The sequence below is a fragment of the Triplophysa rosa genome, linkage group LG10 (genome assembly GCF_024868665.1).
Source record: "Triplophysa rosa linkage group LG10, Trosa_1v2, whole genome shotgun sequence".
In the NCBI taxonomy this organism is placed as follows: Eukaryota; Metazoa; Chordata; class Actinopteri; order Cypriniformes; family Nemacheilidae; genus Triplophysa; species Triplophysa rosa.
The window spans coordinates 13,752,044-13,778,352 of record NC_079899.1 but is presented as its reverse complement, the minus strand read 5'-3'; the positions used below and the strand labels follow the sequence as shown (position 1 = coordinate 13,778,352).

General features: G+C 37.0%; 2 protein-coding genes across 3 annotated transcripts in view; one reads left to right on the top strand and one right to left on the bottom strand.

Annotated features, from left to right (window-relative positions):
• Positions 1-14,453, top strand: part of ldah (lipid droplet associated hydrolase) — a 38,054-nt gene extending 23,601 nt beyond the window's left edge. The window contains exons 5-7 of one of the 2 annotated variants that reach the window (XM_057344687.1): positions 183-423; positions 10,218-10,300; positions 12,636-14,453. In XM_057344687.1, the coding sequence (XP_057200670.1) occupies positions 183-423; positions 10,218-10,300; positions 12,636-12,827 (516 nt within the window). In that variant the 3' untranslated portion in view covers positions 12,828-14,453. The remainder of the gene's footprint in view (positions 1-182; positions 424-10,217; positions 10,301-12,635) is intronic. The other variant, XM_057344686.1, reaches the window with a different exon arrangement.
• Positions 14,454-19,050: 4,597 nt separating this feature from the next.
• Positions 19,051-24,731, bottom strand: gdf7 (growth differentiation factor 7). The gene is made up of 2 exons (XM_057344685.1): positions 24,379-24,731; positions 19,051-21,063 (listed from the first exon to the last, which is right to left on the bottom strand). The coding sequence occupies exons 1-2, from the start codon at positions 24,695-24,697 to the stop codon at positions 20,093-20,095; spliced, it is 1,290 nt and encodes a 429-aa protein (XP_057200668.1). The 5' UTR covers positions 24,698-24,731; the 3' UTR covers positions 19,051-20,092.
• Positions 24,732-26,309: the final 1,578 nt, after the last annotated feature.

Sequence of the window (26,309 nt, the reverse complement as noted above, 5' to 3'; positions counted from 1 at the left end):
TGCTTTTCTTGTTTTTATTGCCTGTGGAAGTCTCATACTGTCGCACCAAAAAAGCAAAAAGTAGTGTCCAAAATGGCGAGTGATTTGAGAAAACGGATGATAATTGTTCATTGTGGTCATTGTCCATTCTCATATCAGACAAGTCTATGACCAATCCCTCCATTTCTATTTGTCATTGTTAGGTTTTGAAGGCCGTGATGCTCTTTCCCACCATCGAGCGCATGGCATGTAGCCCTCAGGGCAAGGTCCTGACCCCTGTGCTCTGTCGACTGCGGTACGCAGTCTATCTGCCCATCTTCCTGCTGTCCCTGCTGCCCGAGAGGCTGAAGGCTGGAATGGCCCGTCTGGCCTTGAGGAATTTATACTCATTGGACACCTACATCGTCCCAGCCACCGTCAGTCTCATCAATGTAGACTGTGCTGGTAAGTTTTCCTTGTGTTCTGAGCTTTACAGTCTAATTTTACATGTATCAGGTGGGGTAATCTAGTGAAGAAATAGCTAAGAGATGCATCTGGATTATGGGATTCTCTCTGATAATTGGATAGTCAAAATCTTTACGGATTGCAAATGGCCAATAGATAGACGTCTTTCATTCAGGTGGGCAGAACCCACCCACTGAGATGCGGCCTCACTTGCAAGCAAAACTTTTCCGCAAAAAAATCCACAAACAAAGACAGCGGAGACGGAGAGTATGTGATAACAAGTATGAGAGCTGCTTTAAGGCAAAGGTGCATTTCAAATAAATCTGTTGCCGTATTACCTCGTTTTGAAATGTAAAACAGCCCATATAGAACTTTTTATATGCAATCCTATTTATTTTTAATTAGAGTATAACTATTTTGCTCTCAAACACTGTGTTTTTGATTGAATACAGTAACTCCATATGCTTGTTCAAGTCAAGTCTCATGTCTCATAGAAATTCAAGTGAGATGTCAGATCTCTTTTTGTAATAGTTTTCTACTGTATATGCTACTGGGTAATTTCCTTTTGTAAAATGCTGTCACAATATTTAGAATAAGTTTTTATTTTCTTGAAGAACTATAGGTATGAGTCAGTTGCATGTCTATGTCACTTGGGTCTTGTGCAACCACCTTCAGCTCAGTTACCCTCTGTGATGTTCCTTCTTTGTTCCCATCTCTCTGGATTCGGTTCCAAAGACCTAATTCTCATTTCAATGAGGTGCGGATACATTAAAAAAAAAAGTTCACATACTGGCATCCCTCCAATCTTTAACGTTTCAGATGTGTGTTCTTTCTCCATTTTTTATCGTCCGATAAGAAGTATGTCACCACTTCAAAGGTAATTCGGGTGATTTAGTTCAGATATAAAAAGTCGAGGTCAAAGAGATAAAAAAGCAAATCATATTTGAGTGGCAGCCAAGAGAGCAGTGTCTCCCAGTGTTTTGAATAAAGTGTTATTTATCATAAGTCATATATAATCTCGGGGGCTTTCAGAACACAGACTAATGGTGCAGATGAAGTGTTGTGAGTAGGAGTAATTAAGAGGCCTCTCTAGGACCAGTAACACTGAGTTTCTCTCTAGGTGAAAGGCTGAGTGTTTTCCCTGTCCGTCCTGGGAAGAGAGTGATGGATGTTGTGATGGCCGGAGAGTCTCTGCCAAAGAGGCCTCAGTAGAGCCCAGAGGCATTAGTGTGAGCTCCAGTCTCCATTCACTTTGTGAAGAACCAGTTCTCTCGTTTGCCCTTTCTTTCTCCTTTTCTTTTTATACCATCAGTTCTGCCTTTTTCTCTTTTTGTCTGTCTCTGTCTGGTTTCTATATACTGTAGTTTCTTTTTCTCTTATATGTTAAATGCACAATCGGAACACCTGGTTAAATGTATTTAAAGGAATACACCCAAAAGTCAAATTCTGTTTTTATGTACTTGACATATTTTTAATGTCATTCCAAGCACATACAATCTACTCTCTTTCATCTTCCAAAGAACAAAGTAATACAAATATTTTTTTTGTGAAAAATATTTGACTGACAGTCGCAGTCCCCAAAACTCCCCATGTTGTTTTTATTACCTTAGAATGAACTATTTCTATCTACATACACCGCGGGTCCCCTTACATGGAATTCGCCATGTTGTTTCTACAGTAGCCCTAAACGGACAAACTGCTCTACAGAGTGCGTTTTGTAAATACTCTTCTTTGGCAAAGAAGTGAAAACGTGACGACATCTTAGTTCTGTGTCAGCCACCGTAATGGGAGGGGTGGAGTGAGCGTTGGTTGCAATTCGTATCCTCACCTCTAGATGCCGCTAAATGTCATACACTGGACCTTTAACAACCTTGGGAATTATTTTTTTGTTTTTTTGGGTGCTATTTTTAACAAATAAGACAAATAAATATAGTAACATCATCCATCAACTTTGTCTCATCCTTTAGAAAACTGATACAATCAGAGGAAGCCGTTTTAGTGTTTGCCTGCACACCACCACCTGCCCTTCTTTCTAAAGGTTTACTCCTGAAAGACTTCTAAACATTCTCTTAATCATTAGCACTTCTCATCTCATGTCAGTTGTGGATTTTGGTTCTGTCATTTTTTTGGAAATGCCAACAAATTTTGTAATACTTTACAATGAGGAAGTTTCAAGACAAAATCTCTTGTTATTCATCAGAAAGGCCAGGTGGTCCCGTATGTACACTAGCGCACGTGCATGCGTGCGTTTTGTACCATTGAGTGCTGGCCCGTGACTCCATACAAAAAGTTGCTCAGACTTTCTGTCTTGCATTACATACATAATTAATGGCGAGTTGACAGACTTAATTAAGAAAACATGCTGCTATTAGCTGGAACTTCCTGGGCACATTTAAGGATTTATTTGCTCAGAAATCCTTTTCCTTGAAACTGAGAATGTTGATATTTTGTTGTGAACTGCATATGGAGCATGCTCACAATGTCTGTCATGCAGAGATCAATGTTTGAGCATCTAAGAGCATAAACGTCAATGAGGCATGCCCGCTCGCGGACCCGTTGGAAAAACTGCTATGTAACAGTGCTTAATGTGTTTTATCCTTTCAGTGGACTGCAACAGTCCACTTCACACAGCTTCTGTTTTTACTAACCTGACTGCTTATGCCAGTTCTCACGGCTGTTTTTATGATCGAAGAAACTTTGCTTTTCAACCGGGGCTTCTGTTGGCCTAATTTATGAGAATCAGGAGATCTGACGCACCATCTTTGGAGATGCAGTTTGACTTGTTGACTTCTCCGTCTTTGCTGGTCCAATCATTTGGTTCACCTGTGAGAGTGTTCAGCTTCACCGGCGGAAAGTGGTTCCCTTTCCTGTTGGAGCGGAACAAAGTTAACTTCGACCTGATTCTGGAACCTTAAGGCTAAACTCATAAACATATTACCTTTTTAGGAGTACTTTTATTTATTTATTTGAGTACTTTGGGGCTTGTCTGGAATAAAGAACTTTTGTATTGGTAAATTTGGCATCGAGCAACACATCATATTGATCAGTTGTTGTGGTTTCCTATAGTTTTTCCTCATCATACACTAAAAAATGTACGGTTATTTTACATGAAACATTTACTCTTAAAAAATGGAGTAAATTTTAAATCTGGGAAATCAATTAAATATACCGTTTAAATTGTGTAAATGTAAGTAAAAAAATTAAAGTAAATCTGAGTAACTTACTGTAAATATTTCTAGAATTCAGCAAAAATATTAAGTGTATATTAAAAATATAATTGCTAATTTAATATCTATTTTTTCATGAAATAAACTTAAATAATATATGTACATTTTAGAGAAATTAACTGTTGGATTTTAATACATTTTTTGAATATGTCCCACTGAAAAATCAGTTAAATCATTTTAAAAGATTTTATTAAGTTAATATAACTGTTTATTTTTGTGATATTTACTAAGCCATATAAATGATTTTTTAGAGTGTAGTTGTTAAAAACACAATGGGATCATCCATGGGATTCTTATTTGGGACATTTATTTGTCTTGAAAAACATGGTCTTGGCATTGTCGATCAGATATTTATGAGAATGAGTGTGATAGCCTTGATTCTCGAAAAGGTTTTTGATAGGTCCATCGGTTTTGCTTGCAGATGTTATCTTTCAAGATCGTGAAGCATTTCTTAAACAGACAAACTAAAATAGAACAATCATCCATCAGCTTATTTTTATGCAACCAGGAGGAGGTAGATCACTATATTAGGAAGGCATTTAGTCACCAATCACAGAAGCAGCGCATATTTGTCATCATGCCACCATAAGATGGAGCAGGATACGATATATGTGATGTCATCAGCTGTGCTCTGGAGAGGTGTTACTGGAGCAGATATGCAAACGAAATCTGGAAAGCTTTCACAAGATGTGATGAAGCCCCTTGGAACAAATTCTGAACACAATATCCATTTTGTTAATACACTTATGTAAGCTGTTGTCCTTGTTTTTTAGAGGTGGGGTGGAATGTCGGTTAACTTTGACAGTTATGCTTTGTAGTGACTGTTCTGATTGTCGAATCATGAAAATTAGATTATGTGTGGTTTTCATTAGTTTCATTATATTGTCATGTTTAATTTGCTTGTAAATCTCTATTTGAAAACGATTACATAAACGAATAGAGTGCAGGGGTTTGATCATGTCAAACATGACATCTCAGATTCCAGATTTTCCACACTTTCTAGAGAGGAAAGCTGCCTGATATTGAAAGTTTCATTTTATGACTCTGTGCCTATGGGCAAATCTTTTATATTATTTTATTGTTGTTTTTATTTGATCAAAGGCACACATTCTCTACAACTCTTGTGTTAGCCCACAGGGCTGTAAAATAGCAAAATTGTTTTGCAGCTACTATTTTAAACATTGTAGTTTTATCATCTTTAAAAAATATTTTGTTCTTTTAAAAATGGAATTAGTTTCTGGATTTATAGTTATAACTGTATTTACTCATAATTCATGTCATAATTCATGGCAACGGTGGCACAGGTGTCATTCCTCGTGCACAGAAACGAAAGCACAAGCCACTCAAAATCTCAAACATCCAGCTCATTAGAAGCATTTTCATAAATTAAACTGTGATGACAGGTGATAATACAAAGTTTGTTTATCATGCAGCTCCCCAAAAATTCTGCACTCCAAACTGGCAAGTGAGGTGCAGTGAACCACGGCCACCCACCTAGTGCGCCGTTTAACCGAGGAAAAATACTGTATTGTATTTCAGTTGATGTGGCTTTTCTCTTACGACATTTGTTATTGAATTGGAAAGGGATAAATAGCTGTCACATTCGTTTAGGACTTTATCATAGAAAAGTATAAAGAGAAGCACATTGAGTCTGTGGTTCCTTCGATTGAGAACTGTATGTTGTGCTTTCTGTGTCTTTATCTGTGGATCTGTGAACTGGACATTTTTGGTGATGCTAATGCAAAGTAGCTACTGTACATGAGGTATAGATGACTACTTATATACTACTATGTACAGTACTAATTTAAACGACTATATATTAACTGTGTAACTACGTGTTGTTTCTGGAAATTTCCCACATTTACTGCTAATGTGTTTGAGGTTAGGTATAGGAGCAAGGGGATGATTAGTGTTGGGATTAGGGGTTCGGTTTTTACATCATAAGTAAAATGTATCAAATGGTCAAGTAAATGGTAGTTAAGGCCACCTAAGTGTGACCAATAATTTTGAAAGTAACTTTTCTGTTTATTAACCAATGGTGCATGTTGTTGTATACACAATATTTTCCCAAAATTGTGGCAGTTGGAAAAACAAGTGAATTAAAAGATTAAAGAGGCAAATAAGGCAGACATTCAAAGTGGAAGACATTCAAAGATTTGTTTTCCTCTTGCAGCTTGAACAGAACAGAATGAAACATTTAAAAGCTTTTGTTTGTGAGGGCTTCATCTGTTTGTATTACCACATAACAAAAAACAAACAAAAACATCTTTAGTATTTTTTTGTTCATTTGACTTTCCTGTTTATTTATTTTAACAGTTTGCATATTTTTCGCGTTTTCTACGGAAACCCTACTTTTTTCTTATGTCTTTGAAAACAGGTTATTTTAATTTGAAGTTATTAGTGAATAAGTAAGTTCGTTATTACTTAGAAATATCACTTATGCAGGTATTCATTTTTTACTGGAGAACAAGGCTAAAATACTAAGAATATTAGATTAGACGTTACTTTCTTGTGTATTTGTTTTGTTTGTTTTGTTTTGTTATTGTGCTTGTTCTTTTCTGTGCTGTTGATGCATCTAAAGTGCCCCCTTAAGACCTTGAAATATCTGCATGTGTTTGTCTGTTTGCGTCTTGTTTGCGCACGGTAACCCCGTTTCTATCTCTCCGGTCAATTGTTAACTAGCTGCATGTGTGAGGATGTGTAAAATTGACTGGAATGTTGTGCCCTGCCAAACCCCCAGCCTGACACCCCCTGGAGATAAGTGAGATTGAGCAGGGGATGTCTCGCAGATATCTGCCTCAGGACTGGCACACCCGTCTCCCTGTCCAAACTCTCATCTCTTTCCCTCTTCTTTCTCCTCACAGCATTATCTTCTGGTGAACTGTAAATCCATCTCTCAGATTTGTGTTACCTGCACGGATAATATTGTTTGGGAACGTGTATTTGAATTAAACAATATACAGTTTACCATTGACATTTAACGTTGCTGCTCTGGAATAACTCTGCTTGTTCACCCCAAAGTGAAAATTTTTACATTATTTATTCACCCTCGTGTCATTCAAAACTTGTATGACTTTATTTCTTCTGTCAAACACAAAAGAAGATATTTTGAGAAATGTCTCAGTGGTCAATGTAATGGAGGTCAATAGGGGCCATTGTTGTGTTGCTTGGTTACCAACTTTTTTCAAAATATCGTCAAAGAAAGTCATGCAGGTTTGCAATCACATGAGGGTGAATAAATGAGAATTTTCAATTTTGCGTGAACTACTGCTTTAAATTCAAGTATTTCTAGTATTTTTTTATTTAATTTAATTTATTTAAATCGATATGCACTTATATAGTTAACTTGAAACTAGTGTAATTTACTTTAAAATTAATATAAATATCCATGATAAGAATAATCAATAAATAACCATTTGTAAATTGAAAAAATATGTATTGATAATAATGTGATGCTTGTTTCAATATTTTTTTTTTCAGATCATGTACAAAAAAAATAGGTATTTGAATCAATGGACCTTTTTCACAAGCCTGTGATGACGTGTTCAACAGTCATCAGCATCGTAAATCCTCATAAGTATTTTATATTTTCTTTTAAATGTATGTACGTTTATTACACTATACTTTGTATTATATTACCTTTGCATCGAATTACAAAAAGTAGTTAACGCTAATGCGAGGGTTTTTCTTATACAGCGTCTATGGAAGTCAAAGTAAATTTGACATCATTCTCTCTTTTGACTGCCGTCATCAGACTCTCTGAATTTTTTTATTTTGTTGAAAGTAGTGAAAAAACGTTTTTCTATTTGAGCAAACGAATGAGTAAATGGTAACACTTTACAATAAGGTGCTATTATTTAACATTATTAAATGCATTAGCTAACATTAAATAAAAATGAACAGTATAGTTTTTCAGCATTTATTAATCCTTGTTAATATTAGTTCATGTCAATACAGTTATTCATGTTAATTCATGATGCATTAACTAATGTTAACAGTGACAAAGTTTGATTTTAAACATGTATTAGTAAATGCTGAAATTAACATGAATTAATATTAATAAATGCTGTATTAGTATTGTTCAATGTTAGTTCCTTTTAGCTAATGCATTAACTAATTGTTAATAAATAGCACCTTATTGTAAAGTGTTACCGAGTAAATAATAAAATTGTAGCCTAAAAAATTGCAAAAAATATCTCCCATTTACCGCTATAAAAGTTTACCCAACTATGACGACTTCCGCTGCTGAGAAACCCCGGAAACGTGATAAAGGTCCATTGGAGATGGCTATAAATGACCCTGCATTTAAATGATATGACCCTACACAGAACTTAACTCTTCTGTTAAACCCTCTGGTTTCAACATCCTCCTAAGTTTACCTCAATGGGTGGAGATGGTATTTGCGATTTGTTTGGTGTATTAAAATTAGATGGCTTGGTGTGTCTTCTACAGTATGCGTTCTTTGGTAAATATTTGTACCTCATTTCAAGATATATGACCCCTTCCGCACCCCAGTACACATCAAAACGTAAAGGAAGAAGAATTTGTTTTTGCTTGCATATACAGTAACTTTGCATTAATTTAGAGCCCAACATCAGCCAACTCAAACATTTGAGTCACTTTGAAACCATTTGTATGTTGGGCATGATGGAGACATGTGTTCCTCTTGCTATATGAAACATTTCTGTACGATTGTAATATACCAAGGTTGAGTATTTGTAAAGCCTTGCGTTTAGGAAGGTTAAATGTTAGTCGTACCAAACCCTCTTTCCAACAACCTCTATTCATGTTGTGGAAAAAGTAACGCCCAAAGTTTTATACTTTGCTCTAATCCCTTAAATGAAGTATGAACAATATATGAGCATGAAATGCATGTATGAGCAGTAGTGATGCTTTCCTTAGCAAGAATCACAAAGTCGGGGAATACCCCTTCTGTAATACATAAACATTACAAATGAACTTACTAATGAAACATGATGTACTTTACCGCAATATTTTCTTTCCATGCCTTTTCCTTTTTGGAAAAGGGACAAAATATATTACTCATTTTTCACATTTTAATATCAAACTCTATATCTTGTGAAATGTGTTTAGAGTTCTGAATGATGAAGTACACAGAGCTGAAGATTAATATGGTCGAGTCAGGGTGACGGATGTTTGATCAGACCTCACTTCCTCTTCACTCAGTAGAAGCAAGTCCTATGTGTAGTCCCACACACACACACACACACTTCCTTCACAGTCCGACGGTCCAGATGAGAACGGTATTAACATATCTCCTGGCTGAATGTACAGTACGGCCCTGGCAGGATCCAGATCAGTCTTTCTGAATAGTTTCCGGCGTCATTGAGTCAATCCTATGAATCTCTTGAGTTTGTGTGCGAAGTTGGGTGCGCGTTCATTTTTGGGGGGTAACTAAAATACATCACTTTGAACCATTTAAAGATAAAATACTTTAATAAAATATCATTTTAATCAAATATTATTTTAATTACATTTGAGTTTAAATGTTTAACTTGCCAGATTATTTATTTTGCATTTGTCTTCTAGCCAGATTTCACTTTAATCCATCCATTTAATCCAAGTGTTACATTGATATGCTGAACTGGAAGATCGCGGGTTCAGTTGCCGGAAACAAAACATGTTAATAAAATGTTTGACTTAAATGCAGTCGTTTTGGATAAAAACGGGTGTAAATGTAATGTACAGTAAATGTAATATTCTTACAGAAATTCACAACCATTTTACGAGGAGGCTAATTTGTATGTATTTGCACAATGTAAATCATACAAAATTGTACAATAATGAGATGAAAGCAACACTGTTGCCCACCCCTAAACCTAACCATCACTGGCATGAAAGGAAATGATAGTAAAACGTACTAAATTAAAGTTTGTGAAATGATACAAATTTGTAAAATACGAATTGCTGTAGGATTGTGTTGGTTTATTTGGTATTTAAGTATTGTATAATCCATTTTTTTATTCTGCTGTCATCACTACAAAGTCATTTTAAGATGTTTTGAAAGATAAAACGACAAATTGTAATGTCTAATGTGTATACCTCACCAAATGGTTTTAATAAAAAACCTGTTATGGCATGTAAGATCAAAGTTACTTTTTACTTTCCGGTCCACGTCTCTCTCCTCATATATTTGGCTTTGTCATTTTTTGGAAAGACTGTCCAAGCATTTGAAGAACCAGAGAGAGGCCACATGAAATTCAAATGACACACCTTATTTCAACGCTCAGAGGCTGTGTCTGAAAACAGTGACATCATTTTGCATCATTAAGTTGTTAGCCGGATTGTACATCCATAGTAAATGGGAACGAGAACAGATGTAATCCTCCAGATCTGGTTGCTGTTTGTACGAGCGCCGGCCATAGAGCTTGCGTTTTGATGGGTATTTTATTTCGATACCGTTGTATGTTTAGTCAAGCCGCGGTGGCTGCCGTGTTATGCGTGATGTGTAAATGTTTGCAAAGTTTTGTTTGGACTACTTCATTGATTTAAGTTTTACATATGTAAACCCCTTCACATGCCCTTTTTCTCTCTCTGTCTTTTTAGCTAACGCTATGTATATGGGAAGCCAAGAAATGAGACTTGTTGTAGAGAGAGACAACTCTACCATACGTCAACACCTCAACAAGGTAATGCTTGCATCACAAAATTTGAATTGCGAGAATAACCGTAACAAATTGCAAAAGTAGGTTTTTTGGGAAACAGCATCTTTTGTTTCGGACGGATGGCTAGAGGCTTGTTTGTTTTCGTTGAAAAGAACCATGCTACCAAATGACGCACTTTTTCTTAATTCCCTACGTGCTAAAGCGGCGAATCAAAGAGACCTCTAAACATGTTTAAAGCAGATGAGACGCACACTGATTCAGTCAGTAATTGATGTCTGTATGTGAATTGCTCCATTAACTGCTGCACACACAACTTTGGTGAGTGCGTAAGTGCATTAGTTTAGGGCATGGGTGTGAAACCCCGCATCTGTGGGGCCACGGTCCAGCGTTTGCTGTGTTTTAATCAAATCAAACCTCAGGAGTGACATGAAGTCATCCAACAGCAACGTGGAAGACTGACAGCATGACAAGACGCATGAAAACTGTGAGAAAAATCGAGGTTATCACATAACAAAAATTATATTTGAACTTTTCCGAAATGCAAATACAGTATTACTGATGTGGTCTATAGGCAGGATTGGAAGGATTTATGCCTCTTACAGTACATAGTTCACTAGAATTATACTGTATATTATTTGGGTTTGTAAGAAACCTTCAAAACCTTTCTTTCTGTTATAATTATATGATCTTCCATAAGTTTTTTCTTCTGTCTGACAGAATCGACCATTAAACCGGAGGGCATAAAAAATGATGTACTGTAATTGTGTGCAGAGGAAACATAACATTCATAGTAATGAATAATGAACATAATGAACATAATGTATAAATCTATGCTCTGTTATGTTCATCTGAGAGCCCGCAGATTAATTACTGTATATATTATATTAAAAAAAGAGGAAGAAAAGTAAAAAAAACTTGCTGGATGTGTTTTTATGCTGCTAATTTTCCCCGAAATACTGAAATAATACCCCTAGAAAACTGACCACATAGTACAAGTCTTTACTATATTGATGCCCTCCAAACCACCCTTCCTTTTTCACAATGAAAGCATGCTTAGAAGAATCCACCCTGAGTGCATGTGTCCTTTTCAATACCCTGGTGTGATGCAAACCAGAGACTGCGTCTCCATGCAGAGGGTGGAGGGCTGGATTGCTGATAGCTGATGGACTGTGTCTGTCATCAGTTAAAAAGGTGAAATCCTCTGTTACTTTAAGGAATCACTTATTTAAAGTCTTTAAGTCTCAGATTACGTACTTCGACGTGCTGCTAGAAGTTTCTAGAAACGTCACTTGAAATGTTTTCCGCAGATTTGCTTCTCAAATCTTAGCATCCCACCCAAAATTTAGGAAAGGAAGGAAACTCTTTTATTTGTGGGTTTCTGACAACCGCGTCAGATTTTGCTCTCTTCTTTCGTATCCACGCGGTCCGATTCTCCTGCCAATAGCGACGCTAGAATCATTTTCTTCAGAAAGAGCTGAAGGTGAAGACAGGAGGTCACACGTTTATACCCCTCTCCACATTAAACCGCGTGCATCTGACTCCTCTCTTAGATTTATGGGCTGTGGTGAAATCGATCAGGCCGACAGATGTAGAACCCATCACGATTAACTGGCACAGTCTGCAAAGGCCAAGCATTATGCAGTTTGTCAGAGAAATCATGCAAAGCAGTTGACAAGAGAATATGATCTTTCTATTGTGTACAGCTTTAGAGGTCTAGCCGATTAATAGCCCTTAGACATCGACACGGTGGGTTTTTCTATTCGTCTTGATGTTGTTGGCTTCGTTCAGCGGAGGTTACGGCTGCCGAACTGTAGGAAATACCCTTCAAGTGTCCACAATGGTGTCCGAGGGGAGATGATGGACATGGAAGTGTTGATGTCAGCCGTTCTTACATTTTGTTTTATTCAAAAAGAATCTTGATGGTTTTCCCACTTGGGTTTTGGGTTTGAAGTTGGTATGTCTTTGTGTTGTAATTTGACATATTCTGCTTTATAGATTATGGCGTATCTTTACTTTTTATTTATTTGTTTGTAAAAAAGCATTTATTTACAGCTAATTCAGTTTTATTTTATAAACTGATTGACAGGCCTGGTAATTCTCTTTCGCAAAGAAAATAATCATTTTAGAGCTTTTCGTTGACAGACGATAACAAACTGTTGCTTCTGACCTGCTTAGCGATATGAAGTGTGCCTTACCAAACTGTCTTTAAAATGATTGATGGATTTTTCGTCAGTGACACTTAAGCACACAATGTTAGAAAAACCCAAAAGAGGTTAAACCTGAAGAAGTCGCTTAGTTTGACATCAAATGCATCTACATCTCAGGGATGTTCTACTAACTTGTTTTTTTTCTCCGTCAGCTTATTTTTTACTATGGAGCTACGGACCACTGGTGCCCTGTGCAGTACTACCATGATATCAGTAGGGAGTTCCCCGGAGGTGACATTCTTCTGTGTGAGAGGGGCATCCGTCACGCATTTGTGCTGGATGCAGGAGAAGAGGTGGCCAACATGACCGCAGAATGGATCTGTGGCGATCTCAGGACGCTTTGACTAGCAGATTAACATCTTTCCAATGCAGTTTTATGGCTGGCAGAAAGGAGACGACCATAGATCATACAAAGGCTGTTAATTGGGTGTTTCGATTTACTGTCAAAATATAAATTGGACTCATTTTGGTACAGTTAATTTGTATGGTCAAATGTAAAAATGTTATTGCACAACCATGTTGTGTATTACTTTTACTTTTGAAAAAAATTCTTTGTCATTTTAGAGAATTTTAAATCGCAGTTTCAGTTGTCTGTCCAGTGGACATTGTAATTATTTATTTGTGTTGGTTTCAAGCCTGAAGAGGTTATAGTGGAACAGGACACGCATGTTATAATTTTTGAAATATTGTAGTTATACAGCCATAGAAAAAAAAGAGACCATTCCAAATTTATTCCAAATGTACAGATATTACTGTTGTGTTGCTTAAAAGTGAATATGAAATTAGTTTTCTTTGCCGTATTTCAGGTCATTTGGCCTGTTTCTCCAGATTTAAATTTCTGCAAATAAATGCAAATAGAAACAATATTTGTATTTGAAATTTGTGATGAATATTGTTAGTAGTTCACAGAATGAAATAAAAATGATCATTTTACCTAAACACAACAGTGAATTCAGAAACACAGCAAATCCTTTTGAGATGGTCTCTTAATTTTCTCCACAGCTGTACAGTATGTTTAAGATTTAAGATTCTTATTTACGACAATAGCCATAATTGTAAATGTATAACGTGCAATACGAATACATGAACAGGGGAAGGAATAAATAAAACGGGGATAAATAAAAAAATGAATGCAATCCATTCCAGGTCAGCAGGTAAAAAAAACATACATTACTCAGAATAAGAAATTTACTTTGATATTTGTTGTTACATTCATTTGTTGATACAACAATAAAGGTAATTTCATTATAAAGGAAAAGTGGTATGGACGATGGATGGATATATAAAATATTGTTAATATACAGCTTAAAGGAAAGGGCTTCTGATGTTTATTGCTGTATCATTTTACATTGCCCTTGCAAGACATGTTTGCCTTTCAGTAAAATGTGTAACAAAGTCTAACATGTCATTTGATTTCTATCTATAAAAAATGTGTTAATGTTACAGGAAACCAGGAAATGCCTGTACTAGCAAGGCAGCGACCTGGAACCTTCAAGAACCCCAAAATGATGAATTTTAATGCATCTCACTCTGTACCCTGGTTTAAGGCATGGACGTTATGTATATTTGCAGCTGTCTCCGTATGAATGAACCTGAACATTAAATCTGTCACTCGTGAACGGATCGTTTTAATTTTCCAGACGGCATCACAGGGACTCTGGAATATAGTCTCAAGCTGCTATTCTCTTAGCTTGAGATCCATTCAGATTCTTTAGGCCCCAACTTGGCTGTAGACGCATCCCAAGAGTTTGTTAAATGGTAAATGAAGGAGCCAAAGCAGGACCCGGAAAACCCGGCCATGGGCTTATTCTCTCCTTGCATGGTTTCCTGGGGTTACCAAGCGAAAAAATGTGTCTATTATATTATTCAGTTCTCAGACAAGCTCCCTCAATATAATTAAACATCGAAACTCTCAATTTGTGCTCTTTGATACTCAAAGTGTCTGGTTTTAACAACAGCATTTATACAATCTGTCATAACACTTTTACTTCAGCACTGTATTTTCCAGAACTTAAGTTGAACTTAAGACAGTGCTAAGACACGACACGGATCCTCCACACCAACTTCGTTTGGGTGATTTGAAGTCTCATCACCGAGATGGCCTGTAGGTGGAACGCTCCGGCGGTGATTGACGCATCTTGTTCCAGAGTGGCTCTGTAAATATTTCCAGCTGATCCGGTTCGCCTTTCCCTGTCGGAGCTGGGACTCTCCATGTAAGCCCGGGTCTCTTTAATCTTTCTTTCCAGACTTCTCAAAAAGAATGACAAAGCCCCTTAATTTGCTTATCCTTGATTTAAATCAGGAGGCTGGGCTAGTTCATAGGAGGAAATGGAGTAATCCTGCCCGGGTGGATTGAATTGTGGCAAAGCAAACAAGCTTTACTGTTTTACGTCTCCAGAGTGGTTTGGGTTCTCTTGTGGTGATATAGAATCATTCCAGAGATATTCTGCTATTTTCCTGCCAAATATCATCTGCAATAGATCATGTTCTTTTTTCCCCTGGTCTTTATGTTTTGACGTTGCAAAAGTTGTTCTGTTTCCCGTTCCCTCCACAGATTTGTACCAACCTGTTATTAAACCGATCTGGAATTCAGATTCGAATAGAAATAAGTTGTTTCAACCATATTTAGACTTATTGGTGCTGTTGTGAGATATGCAAAAGTAGTTTTAACTTCTTTTAAAGCACATTGTTCTATTATAGTAACACGAGTACCAATTTCCGAACCATATACAGGGACCTACATTCCCATTCAATGACACAAAACTGTGAGTGTAAGAAAAGCTAACAGTGCTGCATCCCATCCCACTAGCTGCTCTCAGGGGGGTATTGAATATGTTTTGCAGGTTGTGTAACTCACAGAGAGATAGAATTGTCCCCCGTACTGGCCCATCTTTGCTATTGATTCTGTTTAAGTGAATCAGATGTGTTTACGCAGTATTTACATTAAAATCAGAGTGCAATGTATTGACTAGCGGCTAGTCTTTTGTGTGTAATAGTTATAAATTATGTCAGTTCTAACAAACCTTGGCTGACTTCTAGTTCTTTGTTAAACAGAAAATGGCCAAATGTTTAGAAAAGATATCGACTTGATACTGTGAAAATTAAACAGTAGTCGTATGCTGTATGATACAGTAAATTAAATTGAAATAACATTATCAGTTCAGTAAATACAAAAAGACAAATGTGAATAAAATAAAGTATTCAAGTTTGTTTAATAATAGATTACTGAGACTGTGTATTGCATTGACATTTGGAAAAAGATTGTCAATTAAAAATTAAAAATCTTTTTTATTGTATCTTGATAGTATATCAGAAATTAAAGTTTATAGTTCACCCTAAAATGAAAATTCTGTCGTCATTTACTCACCCTCTAGTTGTTCCAAACCTATATGAATTTCTTTGAGAAAGATATTTGGAAGAACAATTTTCAGTTCTGGAACGTCATTGACTACCATTGGAAAAATTTCAATGGTAGTCAATAATGTTCCAGAACTGAAAATTGCTCAAATTCTTCCAAATATCTTTATCTGCGTTCATCAGAACATAGAAATGTATACAGGTTTGGAACAACTCGAGGGTGAGTAAATGACATAATTTTCATTTTTGGGTGAACTATTCCTTTAACACTACTATTTCCAAAAAAGTCCAAGAAAATATTTAGATGACAGCACTGGACTCATTTCATGCTCATCTCTCTATTAAGATCCTAGTCCTAAATTAGGTTTTATTTGGGCCACTATGGCTCTCAGGAAAAGACACTTGGACAAATGTCAAAATCTGCAACATGATTTAATAAAAAAGAAACGCGCTGTTTAGAAAGATCTTTCCTTTCTTAAAGAAAAATCATATCCCCTCTTGTCACGGACTCCAGGCAGTTGTTCAAATATTTGGGGGTCAGTGCTGATTTAAAATCACCCTTGAAAAAATGTACTTGGTGAGGGGCCACCAACTGTCCCTAATTGTTTGATATAGTGTGTATTACCATGGTATCTGTAGTAGACTCAACAAAGGAAATATTAGTAACTTCAGAAGAGTCATCCTATCCATCAAAGCTAGATTAACAGACAGCATAAACATCTTTGAATAAGTTATTTCTCTTACGCCTTTTTAAATATTGGAGGAATTGTAATAAAAGTGACTGATGATCCAGCTCATCCACTTGGTCTTGCATCATAACCTTCCCTGGACATGTGCATAATAGCTCAAAGTCTTTCGTTTTGAAAACCCTCCACAGGGACCCTGAACACAAATTATGTGTTTCCCGGAGGTCAGCGCACAATGCCACACGGGACCCCCGCCAGCACCGGACAATACCTTACCCCACTCTGTTGTGTGGAATGTAGAATCACCTGGAATCTTGCTAAATACTTGCTGGCAAAAAAATGAGACAAAATACAAACCCAATAATGATTCTGGAACCGTGGGTGAGTCAGACAGTCACCGAGGGTTCACTTTCATGTGAACGTCTGGGAAAGATGATTTGCTGGAGTGCTTTTTTCAGCAACACTTTTTTTCTTTAATAAAATACATTTTACAAAAAATAAAGATGCAACGTGTGTTTACTTCAAATTTATATTTTTGTTTTTATATTTTAACATATACTAATAAACAATATGTCCAAAACAAGAAAGCAATATATTGCTGTTTACATATAATTTACAATTTAATTATGTACATTTCCTTATCTAACACATACATACACAGTGCATTTACAAAAAACATCCATAACAAAACATTTCCTTCGGTTTTGCAAAGCCCTTATTTTCTGTTCCTTCGTTTACACAGCACGATAAATATAAAAAACGAATTCGATTAAATTAACAAGAGCACTTGGGCATGTGTACGAATATTTTACACATTTTCAAGTCCTTTGCTCTAATAAAAAAACAGTCACTGCTTATTGTTCCATCCTACCTGTTTCCCTTAGGGATTTTTTTAGCAACATTTTATATTGACCATCTTTTATAAAATAAAGAATAACAGATGTATGTATGAACTTAACATTGCTTAGCACTGATCAGCATTCAAGGGGTGCCAAAGCCCTCTACTGAACCATGACAATCCTGCAGGTTTTTTATTCATTTTTCTGACCACACTTGGCACGCTGAATTGAAACCTTTACTAAATGTCTCCTAAGGCTCTTTACTTTAGTCAAACAGTGAGACACAACCGTGGTAACTCAAGCAGCGCTTAAACTGATAACCTCCAGACCTCCAAACAACAAAAGGGTTGACGGTACTATTGAAACCTCTTCATCCCCTGAATGAAGTGTAAAATGTACAACGATGGCGTCCTGAAATGTTATTCCCTCCCGTGGTTAGCTGTGGATACATATATGATCGTATTAAAAGTCGATATAAGAAATTCTAAAAGGCTGCTTTTGAAATCAATCAGATTGTTTGGAGAAACTGCCTTCAGAGGAATTCGATTAGAAGAGCAGGCACATAAGGTTGAAACCATTTACAAAGAAAGTACATAGAGAGCTTGAGTGAGATATTGCTTGAACTGTTTTTGCCCGGCCAAATGAAACTCATTTGTTTCCGAAGGTTTGAAATAGACAGTCGCATTTCATTGCGCTTTATCTTACTTTGGCTACATCTTTTCAAACAGTCCAACGCAGACTGCCGAAGACATTTTCGTCTCAGAACGAAAGGAAACAGCTGCTTTAGCAAGCATGTGTCAACAATGTTACAATGAAGTTGTGCATTGCTTGCAAAATGCAATTATTTCATTTTTACTGTACAAACAGAAATGGTCTGTGTTGGATATAGAAAAACAAACATTATATGCATGAATTGAATGGCGAATGCAGAAACATTGTAAGGGATGCATGAACTGTTTTTTTACACAACTATGAGCTTTCTACAAATATGTAACTAATTTCAGCAGAAGTATGAAATGCATGCAAATCGACAATCACGCCAATTGCGTACCACAAAACCGCGTGGTACATTTTGTCCAGTGATGAGAAGATTTTGAGCCATCACGTTTTTTCTACGGCACAGATACTTCGTTCTGGTTCGTTTAGCTGTGGTCCGTTGATTTAGGAATGTAACTTTCATAATGCCGCCATAGACAATATGGTTAATCATAATTCTCGTAGTCCGAGACCCAATTTGGTTTAAATGGAATTACCATGGAGAAATGTCAAAATAGTAAAAAACAATTGCTGTTATGAATTAAAGATCAGCTCTGCAGTAACAGTAACAGTAAGCAGGAAAATATTCTGCCGTGACACTGATAGTACGCCTTACTTAAAGTAATAGTCCACACAAAAATGAAAATTCTGTTATCATTTACTCACCCTCTTGTCATTTCAAAGTCAAACCTGTATGACTTTCTTTCTTCTGTGAAACACAAAAGTAGATATTTTGAAGAATGTTGGTAACCGAACAACGACGGCACCCATTCACTTCTATTGGTTTTGTGTCCATACCATTAAGATGTGAATGGGTGCCGGCACTGTTCACTTTCCAACTTTCTTCAAATTATCTTCTTTTGTGTTCTGCATAAGAAAGAAAGTCACACTGGTTTGAAATGACAAAAGGGTGAGTAAACGATGACAGTATTTTCATTTTTGTGTGAACGCTCCCTTTAAGGAAGGAAAGCGAGATTTAAAAAAATAATAAACCAGCTGAAATAATAAACCCTTGTAGGTGAACAAAGGTCTTCATGAAGCCAAATCTGGTGTCAAAAATGAAACAATCATTGTGATTTGGGCTCCAATACACCTCTCACAGAATAAGGTCAGAGGTCACGCCATGAAATGATGTCATTCATCTTTCACACAATGCACGTGCTACTGCACACTAATCCGAAATTTGGTGTTATCAAGACATGTTTGTGTACATTTATTTTTCCCGTCCCCATAAACCAGATTAATTTCAGTTGTTTTATAAAATAATGTGTAAAGATTTATTTGATTTTCCTCTGGTCCTGTCAAAACACGGCCAGATTTGAACTCTAGAGAGCATCAGGTGTTGGTGGGTTATCTTATCTTGATATTAAATTCAGATCTGTCACGTGTAATAAATCAGCACTACTCTCTCTTCATTCTATAAACACCTAAAACTCTGAAAGGAAAACCACGTTGTGTATTTAGAAATTTAGAATGGTTTTAAGAGCGGAATTTCACTCAGTCAAAGTCACATTTGATTAATGCAACAAGATATTTTTGGCTCCTCAGAGAAAATTTTCATTCAAGCTTTTTCATTTTGAATGCTGTCATGCGAAGTACCATTAAGGTTATATATTTTATGTTACGCATTAAAGTTGTGTGCCATTGCTGACAGATTTTGAGACTTTTCAAGTCTAAACTGGGCCATAGAGTTCTGTCTTTTGTCAAATTTCTTGTTGTTTATTTGGTGTTTGGGCTCCAGTAAACAGCCATTCGACACATGCTCTGGTTCGCTTCTGAAACGCTGTTTTCTGTTCACACACTTATCACCCTTTAAACATTTACACACTTGTCAACACATTTACACACTGTCCCTCTCACAAAATAGGCACTCTGACTAAGTCCGTCTTGCCCACAATGCTGCGCTCGGCCACTTCAAGCGAGTCAGCTCTCCGATAAAGTCCAGGGGTAGTCCACCCCTCACTCACACTGCTACCTGCACCCACAGCTCTCCACCACCATGTCCTCATACTGTTTATAAACAACGTTATTTCCAGAGTCGATGTACAGGATGCTAATCGGGCTGAGTTTGGAAGGAACGCAACAGCTGGGAGGAGTGGACTCCGGGTCCATGGAGTTCATAAGCGTCTGGATAATAGCGTGGTTGGTCGGCTCCAAGTGTGAGCGCAGAGGAAAGTCGCACAAGCCCTCACAGTGATACGCGTCGTAATCCAGCGGTGCGATAATCCAGTCATCCCACCCCAGTTCTTTGAAGTTCACGTGAAGCGGTTTCCTGCTGCAACGCGTTCTCCTCCTGCCACCTCCTTTTCCGCCAATGCTTGGACCTCCGCCACCTGCTCCGCTAAAACGTCCTGACAGCACCGTCCTCCTCCTCCTCCGATGTCTGGGGTGACCCTCTTTCATACTATGGACGGGTGAAGGGTTAGAAAACTGATGACTTTTCATGACCCTGATCTTTTCACGAATCTCCCTAAAGAGGTTCTCCTTCCTTCGCGCCCGGGAAAAGGCAACCAGCAGGGCTCTTTCGTTAGTCTGCGGATCCTTGTGGCCGAGACCGAGCAGAGCTGGCCGCACCGCTGCGTTATTTGAGTCTGAAACAGCTGTTATGCTAAAGCACAAGAGCCTGCTGTCTTTTGTTTTCTTGTGCAACCTGAAGTGCTTCTTCACGCTCGCACCAATGTCAAACACATCCCACGTGGCTGAAGTGGTATCCAGGAGATCAATGGTCCTGGAGGTAAGGAGCACAGGCTGCTGAGAAGATCGGAAGAGGGAGCAGGTGTGAAGTAGCAATCGGTACACGTTCCCACCATTGGAGAGTAAATTTAAGATGTCAGGTGGTGGTCTCCTCAGAACCCGCAACTCCACCTCCATCAGTTCATCTGCTCGGGACAGGCCAGACAGGTCAAATGTGTACTGCTGCTGGAACTTCAGAGTTGGGTCATCTAAAAGGAAATAAAAATACAAGTGGATCAAATATGGATCAATATATAGACATTTGGGTGGGCCCCTTACTAGGAACACAGCGCTGTTAGTAGTAGTCAACTGATACTGTTTTTATAAAATGACAGGTTCCAAAACTGGTGTGTAAAGCAATGCAATGCAAACATGTTTGCTAAAATGAAACTATTTACTAATGTAAATGTAAAGTTAGACTAAAAATGTCTAACTTTACGTTTTATTTTTCAAGTACAATTAACATCTTCGCTTATTATTCAATTATATTGTAAAAGATGCATTATATTTTTTACATGCATGTTGCATACAGTAGTTGTGCTTAGAGTGTAAACTGAAGCTCAGCGTTGAGAATTTAAGGAGGCTTGGTAAAAAGTAACACACAAAACATAATATTTATACAGCCGCATAAAAATGAAGAGACCATTTCAAAATAATTTTTGTTTTTCTGAATTTATTATTTATAGGTATATGTGTTTAGGTAAAATTATAAATTTTGTTTCATTTTGTGAACTCAAACTAAAAAAAATATATTGTTTTACAGATGCTCTGTATTTTCAAATAGGCAAAGTGCAAAGAAAACAAGTTTATATTCACCTTTGAGCAACACAATAGTACTATGTGTTAAAACATATTTTTTTATGTGATACCCTCGATTTTTATCACAGTTTTCATGCGTCCTGTCATGCTGTCAGTCTTTCACATTGCTGTTGGATGACTTCATGTCACTCCTGAGGTTTGATTTTGCCACAATACATCTAGAAATGCTGATTAAATTAAAATTTGGAATGGTCTCTTAATTTTTTCCGCAGCTATATATTAGGCATTTGATGTTTTCTCCATTTTTTACACCTTATATTTTGATGGTTTAATTTAACCCGAGGGGGCATTAAAAGAAAATATTGTACCAATATGTCTACCCAGACATAACTTTTGGCCACTACTGTATAAAATGTGCTTTTTCCACTAACAAGATGGTAGATGCTAGATTTATAACGATCACTTCTGTTTATCTCAAAATGACCAAATTAATTATGAAACACACACACAATATTCAGGTTTGTGGATGATCCTTAAAACCGCATATTTGGTGTCCCCCAGTCCTGAATATTTGGTTACATCATGTTCTAATGGCTTTTTGTTAAAAATGCCATATACAAATTGTCAGTCCATCCACTCGATGAGAATAACATTCTGAGCCCTGAATGATTTCTCCAAACGCGAGGCGCAGCACTCTCATGGAGACCAGGTGGAGAGCATTTGGCTGACTTGTTGGACCGCCTCAGCCCTTGGCAGCATCTGCTAATTACACTGATTGAGTGAGAAGAAGGTTTGGCAGGACATTGGAAATGCTTGAGAACCCCCCTGGACCCCCATGCTAAGCTTGTCCTCGAGAAAAGGTAGTAAATTCTAAATGTGGGTGGCTTATAAACATAAATGTTAGGTATTATTCAAGGGGTTGTGAACCTCAGCATTCTGTGGCCACCATGCACTTGATTTGGCCTTTTCTTCTCCAGAGAGCCAAATCTCACATAACATTTGAGGTTTGAATGCCGTTTCCTTTCCTTTGTCTAAAGAAAGAAATTGGCCCAAAGCACACAGCCAATACGTGGTCCTATCCGTGACTGAGATGATGCAGAAGAAATCTTTTTTAAGAGAGACCAGACTTTGAACTTGGAGTAAAACAAGCTTCCATGCTGACATCTTGACATCCTGCTAAAAATGGAACTCGGAGTACCATGCAACCTGATACACAGACCGCAGTTTCATGGGTTAAACATGAAGAGGATTCTTCCAATATGAGCTGGCTTCTTAAAATCCCAAGGCCAGATCGGAACATATCATGTTGACTGTGTACTTTGACAAGTTTTATACTTTATGTATAATAGTAATTGCAAACAGTTTGAAATCTACCAATTTTCCAAAATTTGCGAACCGACCATACGATGGCTTTACCTGCCAACCCGAATGCATGAAAGAAACATACAAAATGAATGCTTTAAACACAGATCATTTTTTCATAACAAAAAGGATGTTGTAAATGATCAAATGAAAGAAGTTTTGGAGTGAAGCATCTTCCATGCCAGCCACCAATACAATGACATAGGTCTAACCTTAAAATTGAGCTACAGCAGTCAAGGATTCAGGTTCAAGTACCAGGGCTTCCGACTGAGTTTGCGCTCAAACTTTTTTGGTATCAGACAGTGTAATTGAACATTTTGTGCTTGTACTTTTTAGAGTGACTTAGATTTATTTCATATAAAGCACTCACAGGATCAAATCCCTGCACTCTTCACATGAAAAAAATCTCCATCTTCAGATGAGCAAGTCAATAAGGTAAGGTGAGCCCATAAACTCCATATAATGCAAATCTTTGAAATATACCCTTAGGTTTCTTATTATTATTCTAAGGATGTGCCCTCACATGTAACTGGCCTTTCAGTGCATCAATGTCACATCGACTCTTCTCAGTTGAACGATTTATTCAGAAACATAAAAAAACTCACAAAGGTGTTTTACGCATATCTTTCATTCATAGTTTTGGTTGGGTGGTGAACTGACACGGTGCATTTCGCAAATTCTGTATTTTACGTGACAATCTTTATTTGAACATGAGTTTTACATTAAAATGTTTCTCTATCTTTATCAGCAACACCTGGTCGGGGGAGCGCGTGCTCTGTTTTAGAGACTTTAGCTTTAGGTGCTGGTGAGGTTTATTTGTCACAGATGTTGGGAATTTGAGACATTTGACTTCATATTTCACATGCTCTATTTTACGCATTTTGAAAAACAAAGTTCAAATATTGTACATTATCGGGAGTCCATGAGTCCAAACAAACAAGACTGTATAGTATGCATCATATAGGCTAGGCCTATTCAATAATCTCTAAATTATTCGTGTTTTTAGGATAACTTGTTCTTGCGTATAAGTGGACAGAATTGGAGCGGACATTTACTTTTTTAAATGTTTACGGTTATGCACATAGCAAATTACGATCATTAGAGCGCCCGTGTAGTCGCAATAAATTGACATTTATATGAATTATTTAAAAAACATAAGCTTTAATAATATAACAAGGATCAGTAATAAGTCATACCGAGATTATTCATTTTAAACTGTCAGCTGTATAAAGTTCTATTACTATCTATTACAGCAAAATACGCATTGTGCCATTCATTATAATGTATTATTTTAGGTGCCAGTATCAGAATTCCATGTGATCGAAGTCAATTTAAAGGTATAAAAATCCGTACCATTGGTCAATAAGGCATTAGACATCACACAACCCATCATTATAACCCACCTTGCCCCTGGTCAACGAAGCTGGTCACTGTATTGGCATATCTTCTGGAGCGCAATAGACTGCTGTTCGTTCCCCGTCTGTCCAGCTCTGACAGAGTCCTGTACAGAGAGATCATGTAAGATGGGACATGAACAGATGTTGAGTCGTTCCGGAAGATCGCGCTGCTTTCCCCTGTACCGCGCGCATCCAGATGTGAGTGGAGCCCGTTATCAGGCGCGCCGGAGGGGTACTGCACCGATCCCAGTACCACTGCCTCAAGAACATTCCCAAAGCAAAAAGAAAACCATAGGAAGGGAGCGGCAGTCTTCTTGGGAGTCATTTTCAGTGGTCTCTGGCCGAAAATGGCAAAGTTGGATGGATTTGATGACTTTGGAAACTCCCCTTTGCTCTTTAGATAGTGTTAATATCTTGAATGTGAGTAACACTGGCTCGTGGGAATGAAAGCCTGTTGCACGGTGTGCAAACTGCGCCCCCAACGGCAACAAGAAAAACACGCTCAAATGTGTAGCATTTGACGCTCATTTGTTACCAATGTGGAACAGCAGTGACAGTAGGCAGAACTTACATTGGTTATTAGACAGACATGTCTATATCATAAATTGTGCTAAAAAGGCTGTCGCGAGTTTGTATTTCAAATAAGATAATAAGCTACAATAATAGATATTCTATTAATTAAATTAATAATTATTCATATTAAAACTAATAATTAATTAAACATTAATTTTAATTGTCATCGTGACAAATGATTTTCTTGTCAGAGGGATCATTTTCTAAATACCTCACAGAAGCGCGTTAAAGTTACAATTTCTATTTGAAAGTGTTGCTTTTTGTGCTGTACATCATTTGCGCAAATTCCTCACTTTTTAACGTTCCTGCACTGCCATCTACAGCTAAGATGACGCACAGTTCACATAACAAAAGCCCTATAATAGAAAACAGATCCTAGGCCACTTTTACCCTAAGCGTAAAGCAATTTCATTTGTAAAAGGCAAATACGATGCAGTACCTTTTTACACGAAGAAGCCAAGTATGTTTCTTACACTTACACTATGTAGCCTTTAATTTAATTTTAAAAAAAACGTAGTAATTGCATATTCGTTTTAGAGACCTTCATTTCAAAATTAACTTTATAACACTTTTTACAATCGTTTATATTATGTATAATGACATAAAGTCATTGTCTGCTAACTTGTGTTTTTTCTCCAACACAAGAAGGAATTCCAAACACAAATTAATGTTAGCCTATACAATATATAAAAAAGTATACGTTATATTAGGGTTTTTATTAACTTGAATAACTTTATTGTTAACTAACACTAATTAAATGTTCCATCACAACAAGTTATCTGTTCATGAGTCAACTAATTTACTAGTCATTTACTAATCTTGTGATTAATGCTTTCAATTTTCTACTCATTCTTTGGCCAGGCTGCACCAGACTTAGAATATTGGGACTCTTGAGTCAAGTATCATCTTCAGTATGACACAACTTAAGACAAGAGCAATATAAAGTTACTAAAAGTATTTACCAGGTTATGTGATATTCCATCAGCTGTGCATCCCATTAGTGGGTTTATGTAGATTAATAGGTGGGATTTAGATATTTTCTTCCTTAATACCGTTCATTTTTCTCCCAATTTTCACCTTGTCATATATGAAAAATAAAGACAAACATGTGCATGATCCTAAATCCAGCATACGCTTCTTTTCATGTGTCGGTTACTGGAATCAAAGAGAAAATATAACATAATCTATTATTATTTCATTACAGGTACACTATATCCATGCAAAATGCTCAAGTTCTCAAACAGAAAATTGTTTCTTAAGTTGTCTGGCATAGAAAAAGAGTCCCAGGGATATTTAACCTTGGATCACATTGAGGTAGAAGGTATTTCCAATCCCACCACCTAAACTCGTTATTTGAATTTATA

Excerpts from the sequence above, each read along its gene's own strand:
- gdf7 (XM_057344685.1), bottom strand. The coding sequence starts at position 24,697 with ATGACTCCCAAGAAGACTGCCGCTCCCTTCCTATGGTTTTCTTTTTGC. Across the intron at positions 21,064-24,378 it reads CTTCGTTGACCAGGGGCAAG|ATGACCCAACTCTGAAGTTC; the intron begins GTGGGTTATAAT and ends ATTTCCTTTTAG.